Genomic DNA, 18141 nt, shown 5'->3' on the forward strand with positions numbered 1-18141 from the left:
TTTATTCTATGGCCGGTGTGGCTAGAACAAAGCACAAGCAAGGTCAACCATATTCAGCATACAAGTTGATAAGTTCTATCATATTTGAGTATAAACCAGCTGGGTGGATGTATCAGGAAAGGGCTTTGTATATTTGGAAAGGAAAAGAGTTTTGATTTGGATTTTGCAACTGAATTGGATCCTTCACTTTCGTTTCCTTATAAATACAGAGCTCTGGCAAAGGCAGAGGAGAAGCAGATAAAGGCAGGAATTTTGGAACTGGACAGAATTATTGGATTTAAGCTCTCTCCTGATTGCCTTGAATTAAGGTGTTGTTGTTTATTTCAATTGAGGATTATAAAAGTGCCTTGAGAGATATTCGAGCATTGTTAACATTAGAACCCAGTGTCATAACATCACATGGGAAGATCAAAGGGAAATACTTGCTTATGCTTCTTATCCGTAGGGTTCAGCCTAAGAGTCTAGCTGACTGCTGGATGCAACTATACGAACAATGGTCCTCTGTTGATGATATTGGTTCTCTGGCTATTATACATCAGATGCTGGAAAATGAACCTGGAAAGAGCCTTCTAGAGTTTCGTCAATCTCTACTTCTTTTAAGGTGAGGCTGTTGTTATCTTTCTTCGACTTTAAATTCATGTTTACTTGAGTTATTTCCTGTCTTGGACCTTCTGAGCATGCTTAAATTGAGGAAAACTGAAACAAATGAAATGTTTCATTTAAAGCAAAATGAAATCTTCTTTCCCTTCTTTTTACTTTCATTTTTGCCAATTCAAAAACATCCTTGAGCGAATGACTGGTTTATCACATTTAGTACTGCTGATATCCTTGTTACTTGTACCTAGATGCTTTGTTCATCTAAGGGCTTGTTGATATCTCTGTACAATGGAATTATTGTCTACATTCAGATGAGTTACTTTTCTCTTTGAATTTTTTAAGGTTAAACTGTCAAAAGGCTGCAATGCGTAGTCTTCGGTTGGCTAGAAACCATTCTAGTTCCATACAAGAAAGACTAATATATGAAGGATGGATTCTCTATGATACTGGCTATCGAGAGGAAGCACTGGCTCGGGCTGAGAGGTCCATTTCAATTCAAAGATCATTTGAAGCATTTTTTCTTAAAGCATATGTGTTGGCAGATGCTAATCCTGACCCTGTGTCTTCTTCAAATGTTATCCAACTTCTAGAAGAAGCTCTTAAATGTCCTTCTGATGGACTTCGTAAAGGACAAGTAAGTGATCTCTGGCTTGCTTCTGCTACTCTTATTGCTCATCAAATATGTATTCTAATATTATCTGATTGCGTGCTGCAATGTTTTGCAGGCGTTGAATAATCTGGGCAGTATTTATGTTGATTGTGGGAAGCTAGATCTCGCGAAAGAATGCTACTCAAATGCCCTTGCAATCAGACACACAAGAGCTCATCAAGGTCTGGCACGCGTTTATCATCAGAAAAATCAGCGTAAATCTGCGTATGATGAAATGACTAAGCTAATTGAAAGGCAATGAACAATGCCTCGGCATATGAGAAACGATCAGAATACTCGGATCGTGAGATGGCAAAGTCTGATCTTGACGTAGCGACACAACTAGATCCTTTAAGGACATATCCATACAGATACAGAGCTGCAGGTACTTTTTGCCTTCAGTCCATGTTATCTGCTATTTACTTTGAATTGGAGTCAAAGTGGGGATAATTATATCAGATAATGCCATGATGCTCTTGGACTATGCAAATTTTGCTCATTTATCAGCTTTCCTGTGGGTGAGGAAAGTGGGCATCTCAAATCAGATGAACTCTATATTTTAAGTACTTTTGTGTGTGTGTGTTCCAAGGTTCCCTCAGTTGTTTGATGACTACGCTAAGCACTAAACCGTCGCACTTAGTACTGCTGCCCTCATTTTTAACATGAATTGAGATTTTTTAAACTATTATGAAAGGCTAAACTTTCAGTGGCATGATTATAAATTTGCATTAAATATGGATAATGCTTGATTTTGGTTTTTTGTCTTTTTGCTTTTGCATACAGTATAGTGAGGATTCAACTTCCTTGAAAAAGATTTATAAGACAATGAAGTTTTTGCACACTAAGTAAGGAGTTTCGCAAGTGCTATTGAAATTTAAAGCTATACGCACGCTTTTCCTCTGTTTTGCGATTGAATATCTCATTGTAAAGCAGTTAATGCAATTGAAATTTATTCGCTTGCTAAAGTCACTTGAACAATTGCCTGGCAGTAGCTTTTTCATTCAATGCATATCGCCATTTTCTTTATTAAGCTTAAGCTTATTAAATCCTTGGGCAACTTGTTTCCAGTAAGTAGTTCGTTAAGTAGTTGGCTGGATAGATATACCATGCAAAAAGGAAACATATTAGCAAATGCAATAGTAAGAAATTTTATTCTCCTTCCATCCTAAACAAGATCAGAATACATGTGCATATATTGCTGCAAAAGGATAATTAGGAAATAAAAGAATAACTGATGCAAGGCTTTTATATTCTCACATATAACCAGTACTTTAAAACTCTATTTTATGTTCAATTCAGAAATACACATATGACCTTTGACATCACGTATTGTACTGACATCCACTGTCCTTTATGACCAGTTATGATGGATGAGCAAAAGGAAACTGAAGCTGTGGAGGAACTCACCAAGGCCATAAACTTCAAGCCTGATCTGCAAATGCTTCATCTGAGAGCAGCATTTTATGAGTCAATGGGCGATCTAGCATTGGCTCTTCAAGATTGCCAAGCAGCTCTTTGCTTAGATCCAAAACACACTGACACACTTAATCTGTATCAGAGGACACAAAAATCGAGCTAATATTATCTCAACACAAACAGTCAAATGGTGAGAATGAGAAATCTTGATATGCTGAGCTGTTTTGTGTAGAAAATTGTAGGGACATTCAGAATGCTGAATCCCCCCCCCCCCCAAAAATCTCATAATATTCAGCTGAAATCTATACTTGGTGAGGAAAGAAGCGGAGAATATTGATTGTGGGTAGCCAAGCCAAAAAAAGCATGATGACAACATGACAATGGATAGATGAAAGTGATGAACTTATGCCTTAGGAGGATGATTCACGTGAAAACCAGATTTTCATACGAGAAACTAGATTGATATGTATTCTTGTGAGCCATGGCTCGCCAATTACACCCTCTTGTACAGTGACATATTTATAAGCAGATTCAAATATCTATTTCCCCACAAATTTACTTCATTTTGGTAGTTGCATGCTTTCGTTTTTTCCAGAGAATAGACTAGAATAGAATTTGTGTTCCCATGTTTCTGTCAGGGTATATCCATCAAGCACCAGTAGAAAGAACACTGCATCTCCAAATGGGCTTAAGGTAAATATTCATAAAATTTATCCATTTGTAATTTTTCTTGGTCCATTGTACTCAATGTTATTTATTAGCTTCTCAATACTCTCAATCGTTGCTGTGAAAAAAAGAGAAATGAAGGTACTTTGACCAAAAAAAGTGATAAAGAACAGGTTAATAAACAAATACACAACAAATCTCAAGTATTTACAAAGTCAATTCCACACAAGGATAAGCAGTCTCTTCGGCCCTCATTAGTCTTGTTAACGTCCATTGAAGAATCTGAAACAAACTTAAGATGAATGGAGAAAAAATGGCTTTAGAAAATGCTCAATTTAGGGGTTCTAATTTTCAACTCAAGTTTTCTGACATAATTTCTAGCTCTGCCCACCAAAGAGGAGATGATTTTGGTGTAGCTTCATCCGGCTCCATTGCTGTAATCTCCTTCAATGCAGCAGTAACTTCTCTCATAGTCGGTCTTTTCTCTGGGTCTGAATGCAAACATTCTTTCATCACTTGGAACCACTTTTCAATCTCTTCTTCTTTCAAACTGCTTAGAGTGGGAGCCAACACATCAATAAAGGGCTTCTTTCCCCATCTTAGATATTCAGCTGCCCAATCTGTAAGAATTCTGTTGTCCTCAGTGTAGGCAATCTTACCTGTTATCAGTTCAAACAGTACTAACCCAAAGCTATAAACATTTCCCTTTGTATATGCTAATGGTGTTTCCAAGAGCCGTGTGGCTGCAGAAGAACCCCTTTTAATGGAAGTAACAATGTCATTCCAAAAACTAAGATCTGATATTTTTGCAGCATAATCTTCAGTTAGGCATATAGATGAAGATTGTAGGTTTGTGTGAGCAATAGGTGGTGTTAGCTGATGCATATATTCAAGGCAGTAAGCTATTCCCATCGCTATCCTCACTCTCATTCCCCAGTCAAGTTGCTCTGCTTCTCTAACTGCGGAAGATACAAGAGTGGTGTCAAATCATAACTCTATTTGCCAGAAAGGACATGCTAGCTGAGGATAGCAAGTAAAGTTTGAACAATAAGCCACTCACCATGTAGATGTTCATACAGAGTTCCATTTGGAGCATATTCAAAAACCATCATTCTTGTGAACGGCTGCTTCTCCTCACAGAACCCTATTAGGTTGACAAAGTTCTTGTGGTTCACTCTGGATAATGTTTCTAACTGAAATCAGGAGAATGAAAAACGTTATAGACCTAATAGACAAATGAAATAAATATGACTACATTTATTGCTTGGCTACCTTCCTTCTAAATTGGGCTTCCATATGTTTTGACCAGCTTTGAGGTGAGATTATTGCAGTGGATACTACAGCTATCTCAACTCCACTGGAGAGAGTTCCCTTATAAATAGTACCCTCAGGAAGAGTTCCAATAATGTTGCTGAAGTCCTCACATGCTGCTTCAAGCTCTGCTCGTCTGAGACTTGGCACACCTAAATCACATATGCTAACTAAGCATGCATAGCCAACTCATTGTAAATAAAAAAGTAGCCACAGGCTCACAAATAGTTTATTCTCGTCTCCCCATACAAAAGTATTCTCAGCTTGAAATGTAGATTATGAACGAAGAACATATTAATCATATCTGTAATTCAATCCTTGTCAGTATCCATTCTTGTTTTCAACACAAGTTATGGACAGTTTATGCTCTGGCTATCTATACTTAAGCTCAAAAAGATTTCTCTTGAGAGGACATGTTAAATATTTATAATAAAATTAAACAATGGGTATGGAGTTTGAAGTATGTTTCTGATTGTATTCATAATGTCAACGTGAAGCAAAAAGACTGAGTGGTAGAAAGAACTAATTACCTGTAACAAAAGCTTTCTGCAGCTGCCCACTCAAACTTATGGGCCAAGGTTTTACAGTTACAACCTTGGCATTACTAAAGCAAGCAAAAGCAATTGCTGACACCAAAACCAAAAAGGAGAAAACACCAATTGTAGACCAAATTATCAGAGAGCGATGGTTTGGCTTAGAACTCCCTTGGTTTGAAAATGAAGCAGGAGAAGGAGCTGAAACCCCATGGGAATTTGGTGGAAGGGATACAACAGAAGGTGGATTTGCTGGTGATATTTCTGGAGTTGGTGCTATCATAGGGGAAGAAGTTTCAGGCGAAGGTGAAGGTGAAGGTGAAGGTGAAGGTGAAGATGAAGATGAAGGTGCAGGTGAGGGGGAGGGAGGAAGAAAAATGGAGGGAGATGATGATGGTGGAAATGATATGGGAGCTGATGCAGATGGAGAATTTGAGGGAGGTTCAGATGGTGAGAAAACTTGAGAATCTGGTGGTAATGAAGTGGGAGGACTTGATATTTGAAGAAGTTTCCTCTTGTACCTAAGATGAAAACACGTCACATCAAGCAATAATAAACAGCCTGATCAAGCAATAGCAAAGATTTTGAATTCGGGTCCTCCCAGTTTACGAAAGTGAATGTGCAAAGTGCATTTAGGGAAAGAGTGATACAAGAAAATATGCTTATGTATCTGACTAATAATTAGATTGGGGCTTACTTTTTGCTGTCTATATCACTCTAAATGTACGATTTATGTTCTTTCTGTGAATACAGAGAACGTGGGCCGGAAAATTCTGATCAAATTCAAATTTTGACATGGGCGGACTCAAAAAAATAATTTACTTACGGTTCATCACAAAATAGCTCTTGATAGAATGGATGGGATTTCTTTAAAATTCTGACAATCTTACTCTATAAAGAAGAGCCAAGAAGACACATCAGAGATGTCACTTACTTTTAGTTGTGATGAGTGTCTTACCTCAGACTAGATCTGCTTACACATGCTGCTTTTGACGGATCTTCATTTACATGAGATTCCGAAATCATCTTGAGCTCAGATATTTCTGGACTAAAGTTAGCCAGATAATCATTGTGGTCCAAGAAACTGCAATTGAAGTGTAATTATTATATAAGCTACTGAATTGGAACGGAAAAAAGAAGACAATAACAAAGGTTTTGGCATGAAATTGAGGATTTGGTTGACTTACAGGCTAGTCAAGGAAGGATTGGTTTCAAATGGAAATGAACCACTGAAGTTGTTGTGTCCCAAGTCCAGCACTTCCAGTTTCTCTAATTGTGTAATCTCATTAGGTATTTCTCCAAAGAAAGAATTGTTGCGCAGAATTCTGCAAACAAGAAGAGATTGCAAGAAGTTTGAAGAATTTGTATGTCTATAACTGGATCATTTAGTAATAGCAGAATTCTTACATGAATTTGATGTGAGTCAGCTTTGCAATTTCAGGGGCTATTGTTCCTTGGAGACACAGGTCTTTTAGATTCCTGCAAGTTGAATTATTATTATTTTAATGGAAAATTGAAGTATTATTAATCCAAGGAAAATAGGAAATCTACGGCCAACATACATTTTAGGGTTTATACAAACTTTTATCCTTCAAATTTATCCTCATTTTGGTTTTGGTCCCTTAAGTTTCAAACCATAAGTTTTGGTCCCTCAAATTTCAAACAATAAGTTTTGGCCCCTCAAGTTTTTTTTAATTTAAAACATTGGTCCCTATAATCTAATAAAAACTTGGACCATTTTTCCTTTTAAGGAACCAAAACCTATGATTTGAAATTTGAGTGACTAAAACTAGAACCAGAATGAGGACAAACTTGAAAGGCCAAATATTATATTAACCTTACATTTTAAGTAAAAACTCCACTAATAGGATGAAATGCATATGAACTGCCAAAGCAAGGTTTATGAAGCACATTGGTAGTTTAACTACTTTTTTATTTTTCAATTATCCTAACAAATATACTACCTACAATCCTTAATATAAGAGTTAGATGACTAATTTGGGGATATTAAGAAAATTAGTTGAGTTAGTTATTTATCACAAATATGCATTGGTCTTCATAAATTATCCTCTTTAATTATGTGTATTGGAATTACTACTTAGCAGAACCTCTTCCAATCAATAGAGACACCTTAAGGGAAAAAAAAGTAATGGATCAAGGTTTTGTATTTGAGGCCATATCCAATCCCCAACTAATTCTTATATTGAAGATAGTAGGTAGTATATTCGATTTATATATAATTTTTTTTAAAATAAAGTTATATTGGTGTTAAGTTCAATTTCTCCTCGTCACTCTGAATTTTAAGCTCATAAGTTTTCTTCTCATCTTCAATCCTCTCTCTTTTTCCAAGTCTTATTGATGCAGCCTCTACCAAACACCGAAGAGTGGTGATATTAATACAAAATGGTTCAATACTGTTTAAGTTAGGTACCAAAGTACAAACGCACACTTGACTTTTTGCCATGTGTGCGTCCCACAATTTATGTGGTCCTCTAATGAATGGCACAGTTTGGCTCCAATTTGCTTGTTTGTTATATATTATATATCTCTTAAATAATCCATGCAACTAGCAGCATTATTACAGTTATTAATTATTATGTTGATCAAGCAACTATTGACTGAAGTCAATTTTAACTTGGCCATGGCCGGCCTTGCCAGAACTCATGTTTGCAAACTTACTTTTATAATTTTCACTACAAGGCTCTTTATATAATTTGGTAAAACATTTATATTAAAAAACTCTTTATTTATTTAATACCCACCCAGGCACCCACAATTCATGTATATGCCAATTATGTTGGATTGGAATAAACGTATAATGAGGATTGCGGATAAACTTCCCATTTTTTTCTAGTCAAAACATGGCTGAATAGAATTCTTATTTTAAGAAAAAAACTTAAACAAAGATTATTTTTGAAAGTTCTTAAATTGTTCGACACTTCCAACTGGGAGAGCTGTTACTAAAACATTTTTATATTCACATGAATTTGAACTCGAGACCTCATGATTAAACAGTCAAAAACCCTTCTATTAGGACTAATATTTATTTAACTATTTTTTTTATTTATATAAAATAATACTCGCAGTCTTTAATATAAACTAAATTAGTTTTTATATTAAGTATTAAAGATAGTAATTTACAAATCGTTATAATAAAAGTGAGGGAGTAGCTTCTTTTGAGAGAAACGAGGGGTACAAATGAAATGTCTCATTTTCTAGGCAACGTATTAGTTGTGGTTTTTCATGTGCATGTTCCCACTTTTTGTTACAAACAATCTGAACATATTTTAGATGTGTTTAATGCTGCGCATTTATTTCCATTGTCTAAATTTAATTCAGATGATTTAGATTTTATTAATTTTAAATTAAAATTTAATAATTTTATCACAAATGAAGTATAATATAAAATAATACTAAGTTTATAATTATCATTATCAACTTATGTAAAACCAAGGTTAAATTATACATAAGATCTCTGAATTCTCATCCGCGCACATATAACGTCTATAGTCTTTAAAATTTTACAATCAACGCCCTTAAACTCTTATATTTATACATATAACTTCCCCTGAGGTTTTTTTTAATAGCTAAAACTAGTTAATTTTATTTTTTTTGAAAAAAATAGCATTATACATCCACCAATAGCCATATTTAATTCACATAAGGCAATCACAGCACCAAATCCGGGTCCATATTTACACTACAAAGAAATTGGAAGCTAACTCAAAAATCTATCCCCTAAAGAAGATTGAATACAGTTTTCAAAACATGGGAAATTTCAAAACTTCTTGATATAATTCATGCTAACTTTTAAGTTTATTTCCTTTGTAAGCGACCTCTCAATTTTGTTTCAGCTATAATTGAATTTAAAATTATACCGCTCTATTCCTTGCTATAAATATCTTATAACTTATTCTTACATACCAATAAATATATTAAATTGCCAAATTTTTTTAATTTTATCCTTATTAAAGTTCTCTCTTTATACTACCTCTGGTCATTAATATAAGACCCTGTTTGACTTTTATTTTAGTTCTAAATATAAGACCCCAATCCACTTTATCTCTATATTTACTCAATTTTTTCCAAGATAGTCCTTCTAATAATTATAGTTCTAATCAATACACTTGATTAGCAATGATATTTTTGGAAAGACAACATCTATTTAGGACAAATAACTAACTCAACTTACTTCCTTAATCTCCTCAAATTAGTCAACTGGCTCTTATAATTAGGACCGGAGGTAGTATTTATAAATCATTCTCATATCTCTATTTTCTTTTTTTCTCCAATGATAATTAATTAAAGATAAAATTGAAATACAAAAATTAAATATACTACAAATGATTTATATTTAGTATCAAAACTCACCCCTATAAATAACTTACATTTAGGACCGGATTGGTACCCCTTAACCGTCCTAAATATAAAAATTAGGAGAAATTTTTTTTAATCCTAACTATAAAAATTTAGTTGACTTTATATTTTAAATTTATAAATATTTTTTCACCCTCCCATTATTCTAAAAATTAGAGTAAAAGAATATTTTATGAAAACTAACGCATTTTTTTATGAGTAATTAAACTAATTAATTCTATTAATTTCTAAAAATTAGTGATTAGATTATTTGTGAGTTGTGATTAGAAGGTGAGAAGGGCACAGACAGAGCAGAGAAAACAGAGCATAACCCAGAAGAAGAACTTCCATTCTTCAAAAGACAAATAGATGATATAATTGTATTACTCACAATATAACGATTTTTCCCTCTGAACACTCCACTCCGAACCACGAACATGGATCAATGAATCCATCTTTAGCACTCCAATTCGATAAAGCTCCAAATGGGTCACTTACGACTCTGTCTCTGAACCTAAGCAGAGCCAAACCTGCACATTTGTTTTCGCCAATCAAATCAAACCCAAAATCAAAACCCATGAAGAAACAAACCCCGGCTAAACTTGGCTTAATCGATATGACTCAATCTGGTTCAGAATCGGTTCAGTTAAAGTGCAATACCTTGGGTGTTCAGAGACAGAGAGAGGCTCTCTTTTGTGGCCACCGAAAACAAAGAGAGCACCGCCATGAAAACCACCGTGCGCAGCTTCAAGCGCGTGAAACGCCACCCTTCTTCTTCTTGCATTGGAAGATTGAGAATAAAATAAACACTGGAAATTGTTACTGAGATGATATGATCTGAAATATGAATGGGTTTATAATGAAACAGAGGAAAAGGTTTGCTGAGACAGAGTCCAAACGAAGTGGCTTGTTTTGGATTTATATGCAGTGAGAGGCCTCTCTGCTTTAGCTTTTTAATGCTTCCTTTTACTAAATCTTGAGGCTTTTATATCTATTTTGTTTTCAAGTATATGCATTTTTCCTCAATAAAGCTGTGTGTTTCAAATATAATTTTGTTGCAAATATTAGGACAACTATATACTACCAAATATAATGGCTAATGATTAGACGATAACTACAAAATAAATATATGAGCAAATAGATAGTCAATTCTTATCAATTATAATCAATTAAAAGTCAATCATAATCTCTGTCATATATCAAAATAACGAGTTTTTTAAAAAACAAATCTATATAGTACTTACCAAAAGCATAAAATGATTTTAATCATCAATATTAGTATCAATCTTAAATATTAAATGCAAGACAAATTGCATTATTTACAAATCGTAATACTCATTTTCAAAAAAGAAAATTGGTAGGATACCCAAGAAAAAGTGTTTAGTTTTGTAATAACATCAACTAAACTAGAAAGTAAGAATTAGTATTTAGTAATATCAGTTTCAAAGTATAACTAAGTAAATTTTACTATTTGCAATTTGTTTGCAATCAATAAGTGTCTTTTGTTGCTATGTCCATCTTATTTACTTTAGAGGCCAACTTCTATAATTATATGCTTGATCAAATTTTAAGTGATAATTGGATTGAAATATTTAAATAATTCTACACATTTTCTTACAATACCTTATATATTTTTGGCCAAAAAATTATTTATTTGACCTTAACAAATCTCTTATTTTTCAAGATGCGTTATGCATATTTTTCCTGTTACATTAATTTTAAAAAAATCTAAAATACTTAAAAAAGGAAGAATCATTTAAAAAATAAAATGAAAAATGATAATGGTGTCAACTAAAAATTCAGAGAATAAAATAAAAATTAAATTAAAATAATTAAAAATCAAAATGATAACTAAACCTAGCAAATACTTAGAATAAAGTGCTTTGATAGACTGCTTATACGTTAACCCAACATGGGCCAATTCCAAGTCTAAAAGATGAGGCGGTAGAAGTGAATTTTCTGCTAAAGATGTAATAAACTTAAATTTTACGTTAATGGCCACCTTCATATAATATTTTTAAATTAGGTGCAAAAAAGAATCTGAAGTGGTCCACACTCCACAATATTATTTGTATTTTGTACCATTTAATATTGGAGTATCTAAAATTAAATCATTTTTTTTTATTTTTCTCATGGCCTACGGCCTGCACAAACTTTTCAACCATTCAAATACTGTTTAGTAATCTTTTCAAAATTAGATCACAATGGAATGGGATGAAATATTTCAAAAAGATTTTGACATACCGTAGTCATATCAAAACCGATATCAAAATTAATAAAATGGGTTAGGAAGTAAGAACTTTTTATTGTTATATAATATTTTATATTATTAAATTAATATATATAATTACTCAATTACATTTAAACTCGTCAGTTTTAAACAAGTACTTTCATTAGTTCATGATTAATTTGCCTTTAACGCACTTGATTTAAATTTGACTTAGATCACCTAGTTTTGATATTTTCTTATTTTAATCACAATTAAATAATTCATAAGTAAAAAAAAATTCTTTGTTTTGTCTTTTTTATATAAACATAATAAAATATTTAATAAAATTTTGGTCATATAAGTCCAAAATCATTCCAATGCTAACCAAAAAAAAAAAAGATTTGTTATTAGTGTTAGAATGGTATGAGTGCCATATGTGATGCGTGAAAGACAAGTACACAAGTTGGTGTTGGGTGTGTTAACAAAAGTGTAACTTTATATATTTTATATGAAACCCATAGAGAAAAAGATGTTTGATCTTATTTGAATATGACCTAAGATTAGATTATGTAGATTACTCCTTTATTTTTAGACACACACATAAAAAGTGAGAGTTTGTAGAATCAGGAGAGAAGAAATTAAAATAGATTAATCTTAGCATAGAATTTATTTTATTCTTAAGCATAGTAATTATGAATTTTTAGATTTGGGCACAAAAAAGGACGAAAAAGGAGTAAAATTTTCTTTGTTTGAAGGGAAGATTGTATTTTTCTTCTCTTGTTTGACTTCTAGATTCAACTCCCTAAAATTTCAATGAAAATCACATATTTGTCATGGTTTTATTCCAATATAATCATATGCGGTTGATCACAACTATGGGAAATAGTCTTCCATAATAATCATCATTTCTTAAAAATTGGGATTTTATATTCATGATCTTATATACATGTCAATCCTTATTCCCATCTCTTTATTAATTTATTATCCTAAAAATATTAAATTGTCTATATGATCATTGCCATTTTATTAGTCCGTTTCATTTTCTATTACTTCATTCCATTCATGTCCTTTTCAACAACCAAACGGGTTGTAAGTGGAAAAAAAAGTGTGTTTACTTTTTCCTTACTGAAGAAGTATAAACTATTTCCCTAATTCATATGTTTATTATGAATTTAATTTTTATATAGCGTTTTTTGGACGCTTAGGTGTTTAAAGAAAATTGATTATACCATGATTAATTGTTAATCATATTGTTAACAATTTATCCTGTATGCTATTTATGTTTTCCAGCTAATTATGTTTTGGGTGTTTGGCTAACCTAAAGCATTTCTAAAAAATATTTTCATGAAAATCGAGATAAAATTCTTTTCACATATTTACGTGCTTATATACTGTAAAATTATTTTTAAAACTATGATTTGATTTCTATCTAAACACTTTTTGTTGACATAATATCAATGTTGATCGGAAGAATAAATTGCGAGTGGCACTTGACTGATTTGAATTAGGCATGTAGAAGTTCTCAAATCATAAACAATACGGCTTCTAATACTCAACTCAACGTAACACACAAGACCAGCAATATTTAGTTGAAATATACTACTTCCGGTAGTTAATATAAGAACTGGTTTAATATTCAATTTGGTTCTAAATATAAGACCCTAATTCACTTTATCTATTATATTTATTCATTTTTCTCAAGCTAGTTTTTATAGTAGTTGCACATATTAAAAGTTTTATCAAATGATAGTTTTAGTTAATACACATAATTAGCAATAGTAATTTATGAAAGACAACGCCTATTTGTATTCAAATTAGTCAATTAGCTTTTATATTAAGAACTAGAGGTAATATATGTATGGTGAAAATAGAGAATTCTTTATCGGTCATTGTGGGGACAGTATAAAAAGTGTGACTGATGACATTTTAGTAAATAAGATGTAATACAGTTGAATTTATACGTTGATTTCATTAGATTGCAAAAATCTTTATCATGTTACCTAACAATTACTTTAAAATTAAAGCCAGACAAGGATTGAAAAATTTTTTTGCTAGGCATAGGGATCTTCTTATTAAAAATAATTTTATTTAAGGAATTGTTAAATACTAAATGTAGACATCTTTTTAAGTGAGAATTTGATATTTAATTCATCATGTTACGAGGAATTAGTCTATTTTGCTGGATCCATCCCGGTTGGTAGGATTGAAAAGTTTTGTGTTGTGGGTTATGGAGTAGAATGACTTGTCTTGCTCGTGAATTGTAATTAAAAGTAGGTGTAGTTTGTAACTTGAAGTGGGCCAAAGTTTGAGCGTGTTCCATCTTCAAATGGACAGGACAACCTCCTTTCATTTTGCAGATAACACCTTACAGCTTATTCCCACTTGCATATAACTCCTTTTTGTTTCAAATATATCCATTTAAGGCTTGTGTAACACAAGTTTATTAGAGTCAGGGCTGTGGACAAGGGCTTACTTTGGTTTAGTTTTGAATATATTTGAACAATAATTTGTTTAATTATTAACATTCTGATTTGAATTAAAAATTTTATGAGATCTATTATTTTATTTAAATCTATAAGGAAATGAGTGAAAATATATTGAACATTTTTAAAATGACTACAAACCCAGGGGCTGGTCCTAGAATTGAGGGTTTGAAGATCAGGTTTCAACGTTAAGGATACTTAAGATAAAGTAAGTGGGTTTTTCAAGCTCGAGCCTATTCAGAGCAGCTAACCGAACTGATCTATGTTGCCACCTCCACTTAGTTATTCAACTTGATTGTCAAATAAAATACGTTTATGTTTCTAGGGAAGTTAATACCTAATTGATTGGCTTGCACCACATGCTCATTCATAAATGCTAAGACAACAGTTATGTCAGAAGTACCTATAATAGTGATAGAACTGGAAATAGGAGATCCATCCTTTGTTGTTAAAATTCTTTATTTTGTTTTCACGCTTGGCTTAGTTTTTAGTTTTCTTTTTCATAGCCCAAAAGCACACTTGAGGGGAATTTGAGAGGAACATAGTTGAAGTACTTTGGTTAGCTCGCTGATCTGACAGTTGATAATTACGATGTTTGTTATCATTTGTTGTATTGAGAATGTTACCCACCACCAATTTTCATAATCATGTTGTGTCCCTATCTTGTGTTTCATACTTTCATACGTTAACGAGTTCCAACCGGGTCCTTATTCAATGTTTATCAATGATAAGCACGGGATGCTTATAACTGTAATGAAATTTAGACCATCTAAAATTCTATTTAAATAGTTCAGATTTGAAATTTTAAATTTACAACTTGCTAATGATAAATTTATTTTTTTATAAAAAGTAGTGTTAATTATAAAATTATTTTATTTTGAATTTTGTAATATTAACATAAATAATTATTCGAAATAAAAAATATATAAACTGAATCTCTTCCATATTAAATCAGCATGGTGGTTAGGATGCCATCCTCATCTTTCTGATAAGCATGAAATGTACTCCGTCGTACTTCATATAAGTCGAGATGTTATTTTGCGCATGACACTACTTGCTACTTTTTTAATCCTTAATATAAGGTCTAATTAATTAATTTAAATAAATCAATTATATTAGTTAAATTAATTAATATGATACCTTTTTCTAAAAATCCTAATCATTTTCTTTAATTCTTTCCATCCCTCTCTCCTATTTGATTATTATTGAAGAAATATTAATAGAGTTAATTTAAAAAAAATTAATAAATATGTGAAATAGACTTTACATATAGGACCAACATAAACTTTCAAATTATATTAAGAACCGGAGGAGTACTATGCTTAACAATTAACACTTTACTCCTTCCGGTTCAAAATATAAGCTAAACTTTGTTGAAGGGGTTTTTTTTATATATATAAGATAACATTCACTTTTGTTTAAGTATTTAATGAGTTTTTCTAATTTTATCCCCATATATTATCTTTTCTTTTTGATTCATTTATTATATCTTTTTAATTATTTTCTTCATCAATAAAGACATATTTGAGAAAAAAATACGTCTTCTATATTTATTGTTTTAAATTAATTTTAATTAGTTTTTTGATAAATGCAAATAGATAAAGTTTAGCTTATATTTTAAATCGGAAGAAGTAACCAACAATTAATAGGTTAATGAGACTCGTGACAAACATTAAAAGCAGAAGTTGGAAAACATTTTTGTCCTTCTGAGCAATGTTTCTCTTGCTTTCCAGTTTCCAATCGCCATAGTTCCGTTTCTAATGGCTAAATTAATATACTACTCTATACTTTTTTATAAGAAACTACTAACGTTATTACTTTATTCTTATTTATTCCTCAATTGAGAGAAACACTGTCGTTGGGTGACATTATCGAAAAAACAATTCCATAAAGATTGAGAAGAGAAATAGCGCTAAGAATAAATTGGTCTTAAATTATGATGTGACTGCAAGTTCCATGATTTGAAAACTTGCAAGTGATTTACTTGGGGATTAGACGTAAATCAAGTTTTAGGCTAAACAAGGATAAATCTTACGTGTTGATTCTTCTTGTTTTATCTTTAAATTAGTATAATCATTTTAGACTTTACCCAAACGCCTAATAAGATTTGAAAAGTCATACTTCGCAGATATATCCTCCTATTCGAGACATGTCAAGTATTAAATGTAGGTACTTTTCTCATGAGAAATTTAAACATTAATTTGTTAAGTTGTAAGGAACTAACATCTTCTATTAGACTTAATGCTTATTAGTTTTGCTAATATACCTAGTTAAAAGGCCTTTCTAAATCGGTTATTTCTTATTTTCTTTCCTATCCTATCCTTTTTCTTTTTATTTTTTTTAATGATACATAGGTTAAATAATTCTATTCGAGACACTATCAGATGTTGAACGTAAGTACTTTTCTTAGTAAAAGTTAGAACCTTAGTTTATCATGTAAGGGATTAGCCTTCTATACTAGACTCAACCTTATTAGTTATACTTTTTCTTTTTAGGTCCCCATTGAACCGCACCATGTGAGCCAAGCAGGCTCTAAAAGTAGAAGTTAGCAACAAAGTGGGCCTAATGTAAGGCCCTTTGATTTGTCCATTAACAAAATGGGCTTTGCAGTAGGTCTATGAACTCTTCATATCTTCGCATTTGCTTTATAACTCTTTACTCCCTTTTTCTTTTTAATTGATATTAATTAAATAAGTCTTCACTCACACTTCCTTCACCATACTAACAACAAAAAAAACACAGCAGTATAGTATCTCTAATCCTTGATATAAGCACTAAATAATTAATTTGAAACTATTAATTAAAAAAATTAGTTAAGTTGGTTATTTATAATAAATGTCTATTAATTTTCCCAAATTACTACATTTAATAACGTGTATTGAAATAAACTTTGGTGAGAACCATATACAATCAATAGAAATATTTTAGAGAAATAATTATAAATTTGAAGGATAAAATGGAATATAATGAGATCTTACATTTACTAGAACCAAATACAATCTCTTAACTAATTTTTATATTGGGGATCAATTACTCTGGCCTATTCTTGGTTTGGAAAATTGTTGATTTTTTTTCAATTCTGCTTAAAAATTAAAGTAATATATGATATAGAAAGGATTAAAGTCAGGATCACCAACCACTCCTCACGATGAGTGGCGTAACAGACTGCATAAAAGAGATATACTCTTTTATTTCTTTTGAAAGAAAAGGAAAGCGAGTAATGTATATCCATAACATGCAACGACAAGCACTAAAAGTAAAATCCACCATTGGCCCCAGAGAAATAAAAAAAAAATTGAAATGAAATGAAATGCACTAATCAAATATAATTGCGTGCATGCATGGGAGGAATCTGATGGGGTTTGTTTGTACTCTGCAACGGATAACGCAGAGAGCAATTCCATCTTTCCGTCTTTCTTTCTATCCATTTCTTGAAATAAGGAATTGGTTTTCCTTACGTCACCCAAAAGACGAGATCGAAGACATTATTAATTTGACAATAAGCAAGTTATGGGCGGCGTGTTACAAAACTCATCATCGATACAGCGAAATGTTATTAGGAGTGCTTCATCATGAACTAAAGTTTTGTTGGTCTAATGGATACAAGAAAATTGTTCTATTCTCTGGCCCTATCCATGCCATTAACTTGCTTGATCTCTAAGGGGTATGATCAGAATTATCCATTCAGAGATATCATACATCACCTTATTCTACTCTGGTCCCATTTTTATAAAAGATAGAGAGAAGAATTTTTTTTTTTTCCATGGATATAAAGCATGTCATTAATTTTTTATCACTAGTTTTCCCCTTTACTCCTCACTAAAAGTTGGCGTACCACTTTGATCTTCAATAGAAGTCACTTGTAACACAGTTTCGCATATCAAAAAATACATTAAATTGACAAAAAATTTTAATTTTACC

At 31.9% G+C, this 18141-nt stretch overlaps 1 protein-coding gene and 1 pseudogene across 1 annotated transcript; one reads left to right on the plus strand and one right to left on the minus strand.

The window, feature by feature from the left end:
• Positions 1 to 5: 5 nt before the first annotated feature.
• On the plus strand, positions 6 to 3225 carry LOC114713555 (ethylene-overproduction protein 1-like; annotated as a pseudogene).
• A 263-nt stretch (positions 3226 to 3488) lies between these two features.
• On the minus strand, positions 3489 to 10360 carry LOC114713576 (inactive receptor-like serine/threonine-protein kinase At2g40270). Its single transcript, XM_028898251.1, has 9 exons — positions 10189 to 10360; positions 9920 to 10058; positions 6580 to 6651; positions 6360 to 6497; positions 6131 to 6256; positions 5170 to 5693; positions 4601 to 4791; positions 4389 to 4521; positions 3489 to 4287 (listed from the first exon to the last, which is right to left on the minus strand). The coding sequence occupies exons 1-9, from the start codon at positions 10310 to 10312 to the stop codon at positions 3680 to 3682; spliced, it is 2055 nt and encodes a 684-aa protein (XP_028754084.1). The 5' UTR covers positions 10313 to 10360; the 3' UTR covers positions 3489 to 3679.
• Between the last annotated feature and the right edge of the window lie 7781 nt (positions 10361 to 18141).

Source organism: Neltuma alba, unplaced genomic scaffold (assembly GCF_004799145.2).
Source record: "Neltuma alba isolate B1F8T4 unplaced genomic scaffold, ASM479914v2 tig00001898_pilon, whole genome shotgun sequence".
Lineage (NCBI taxonomy): Eukaryota > Viridiplantae > Streptophyta > Magnoliopsida > Fabales > Fabaceae > Neltuma > Neltuma alba.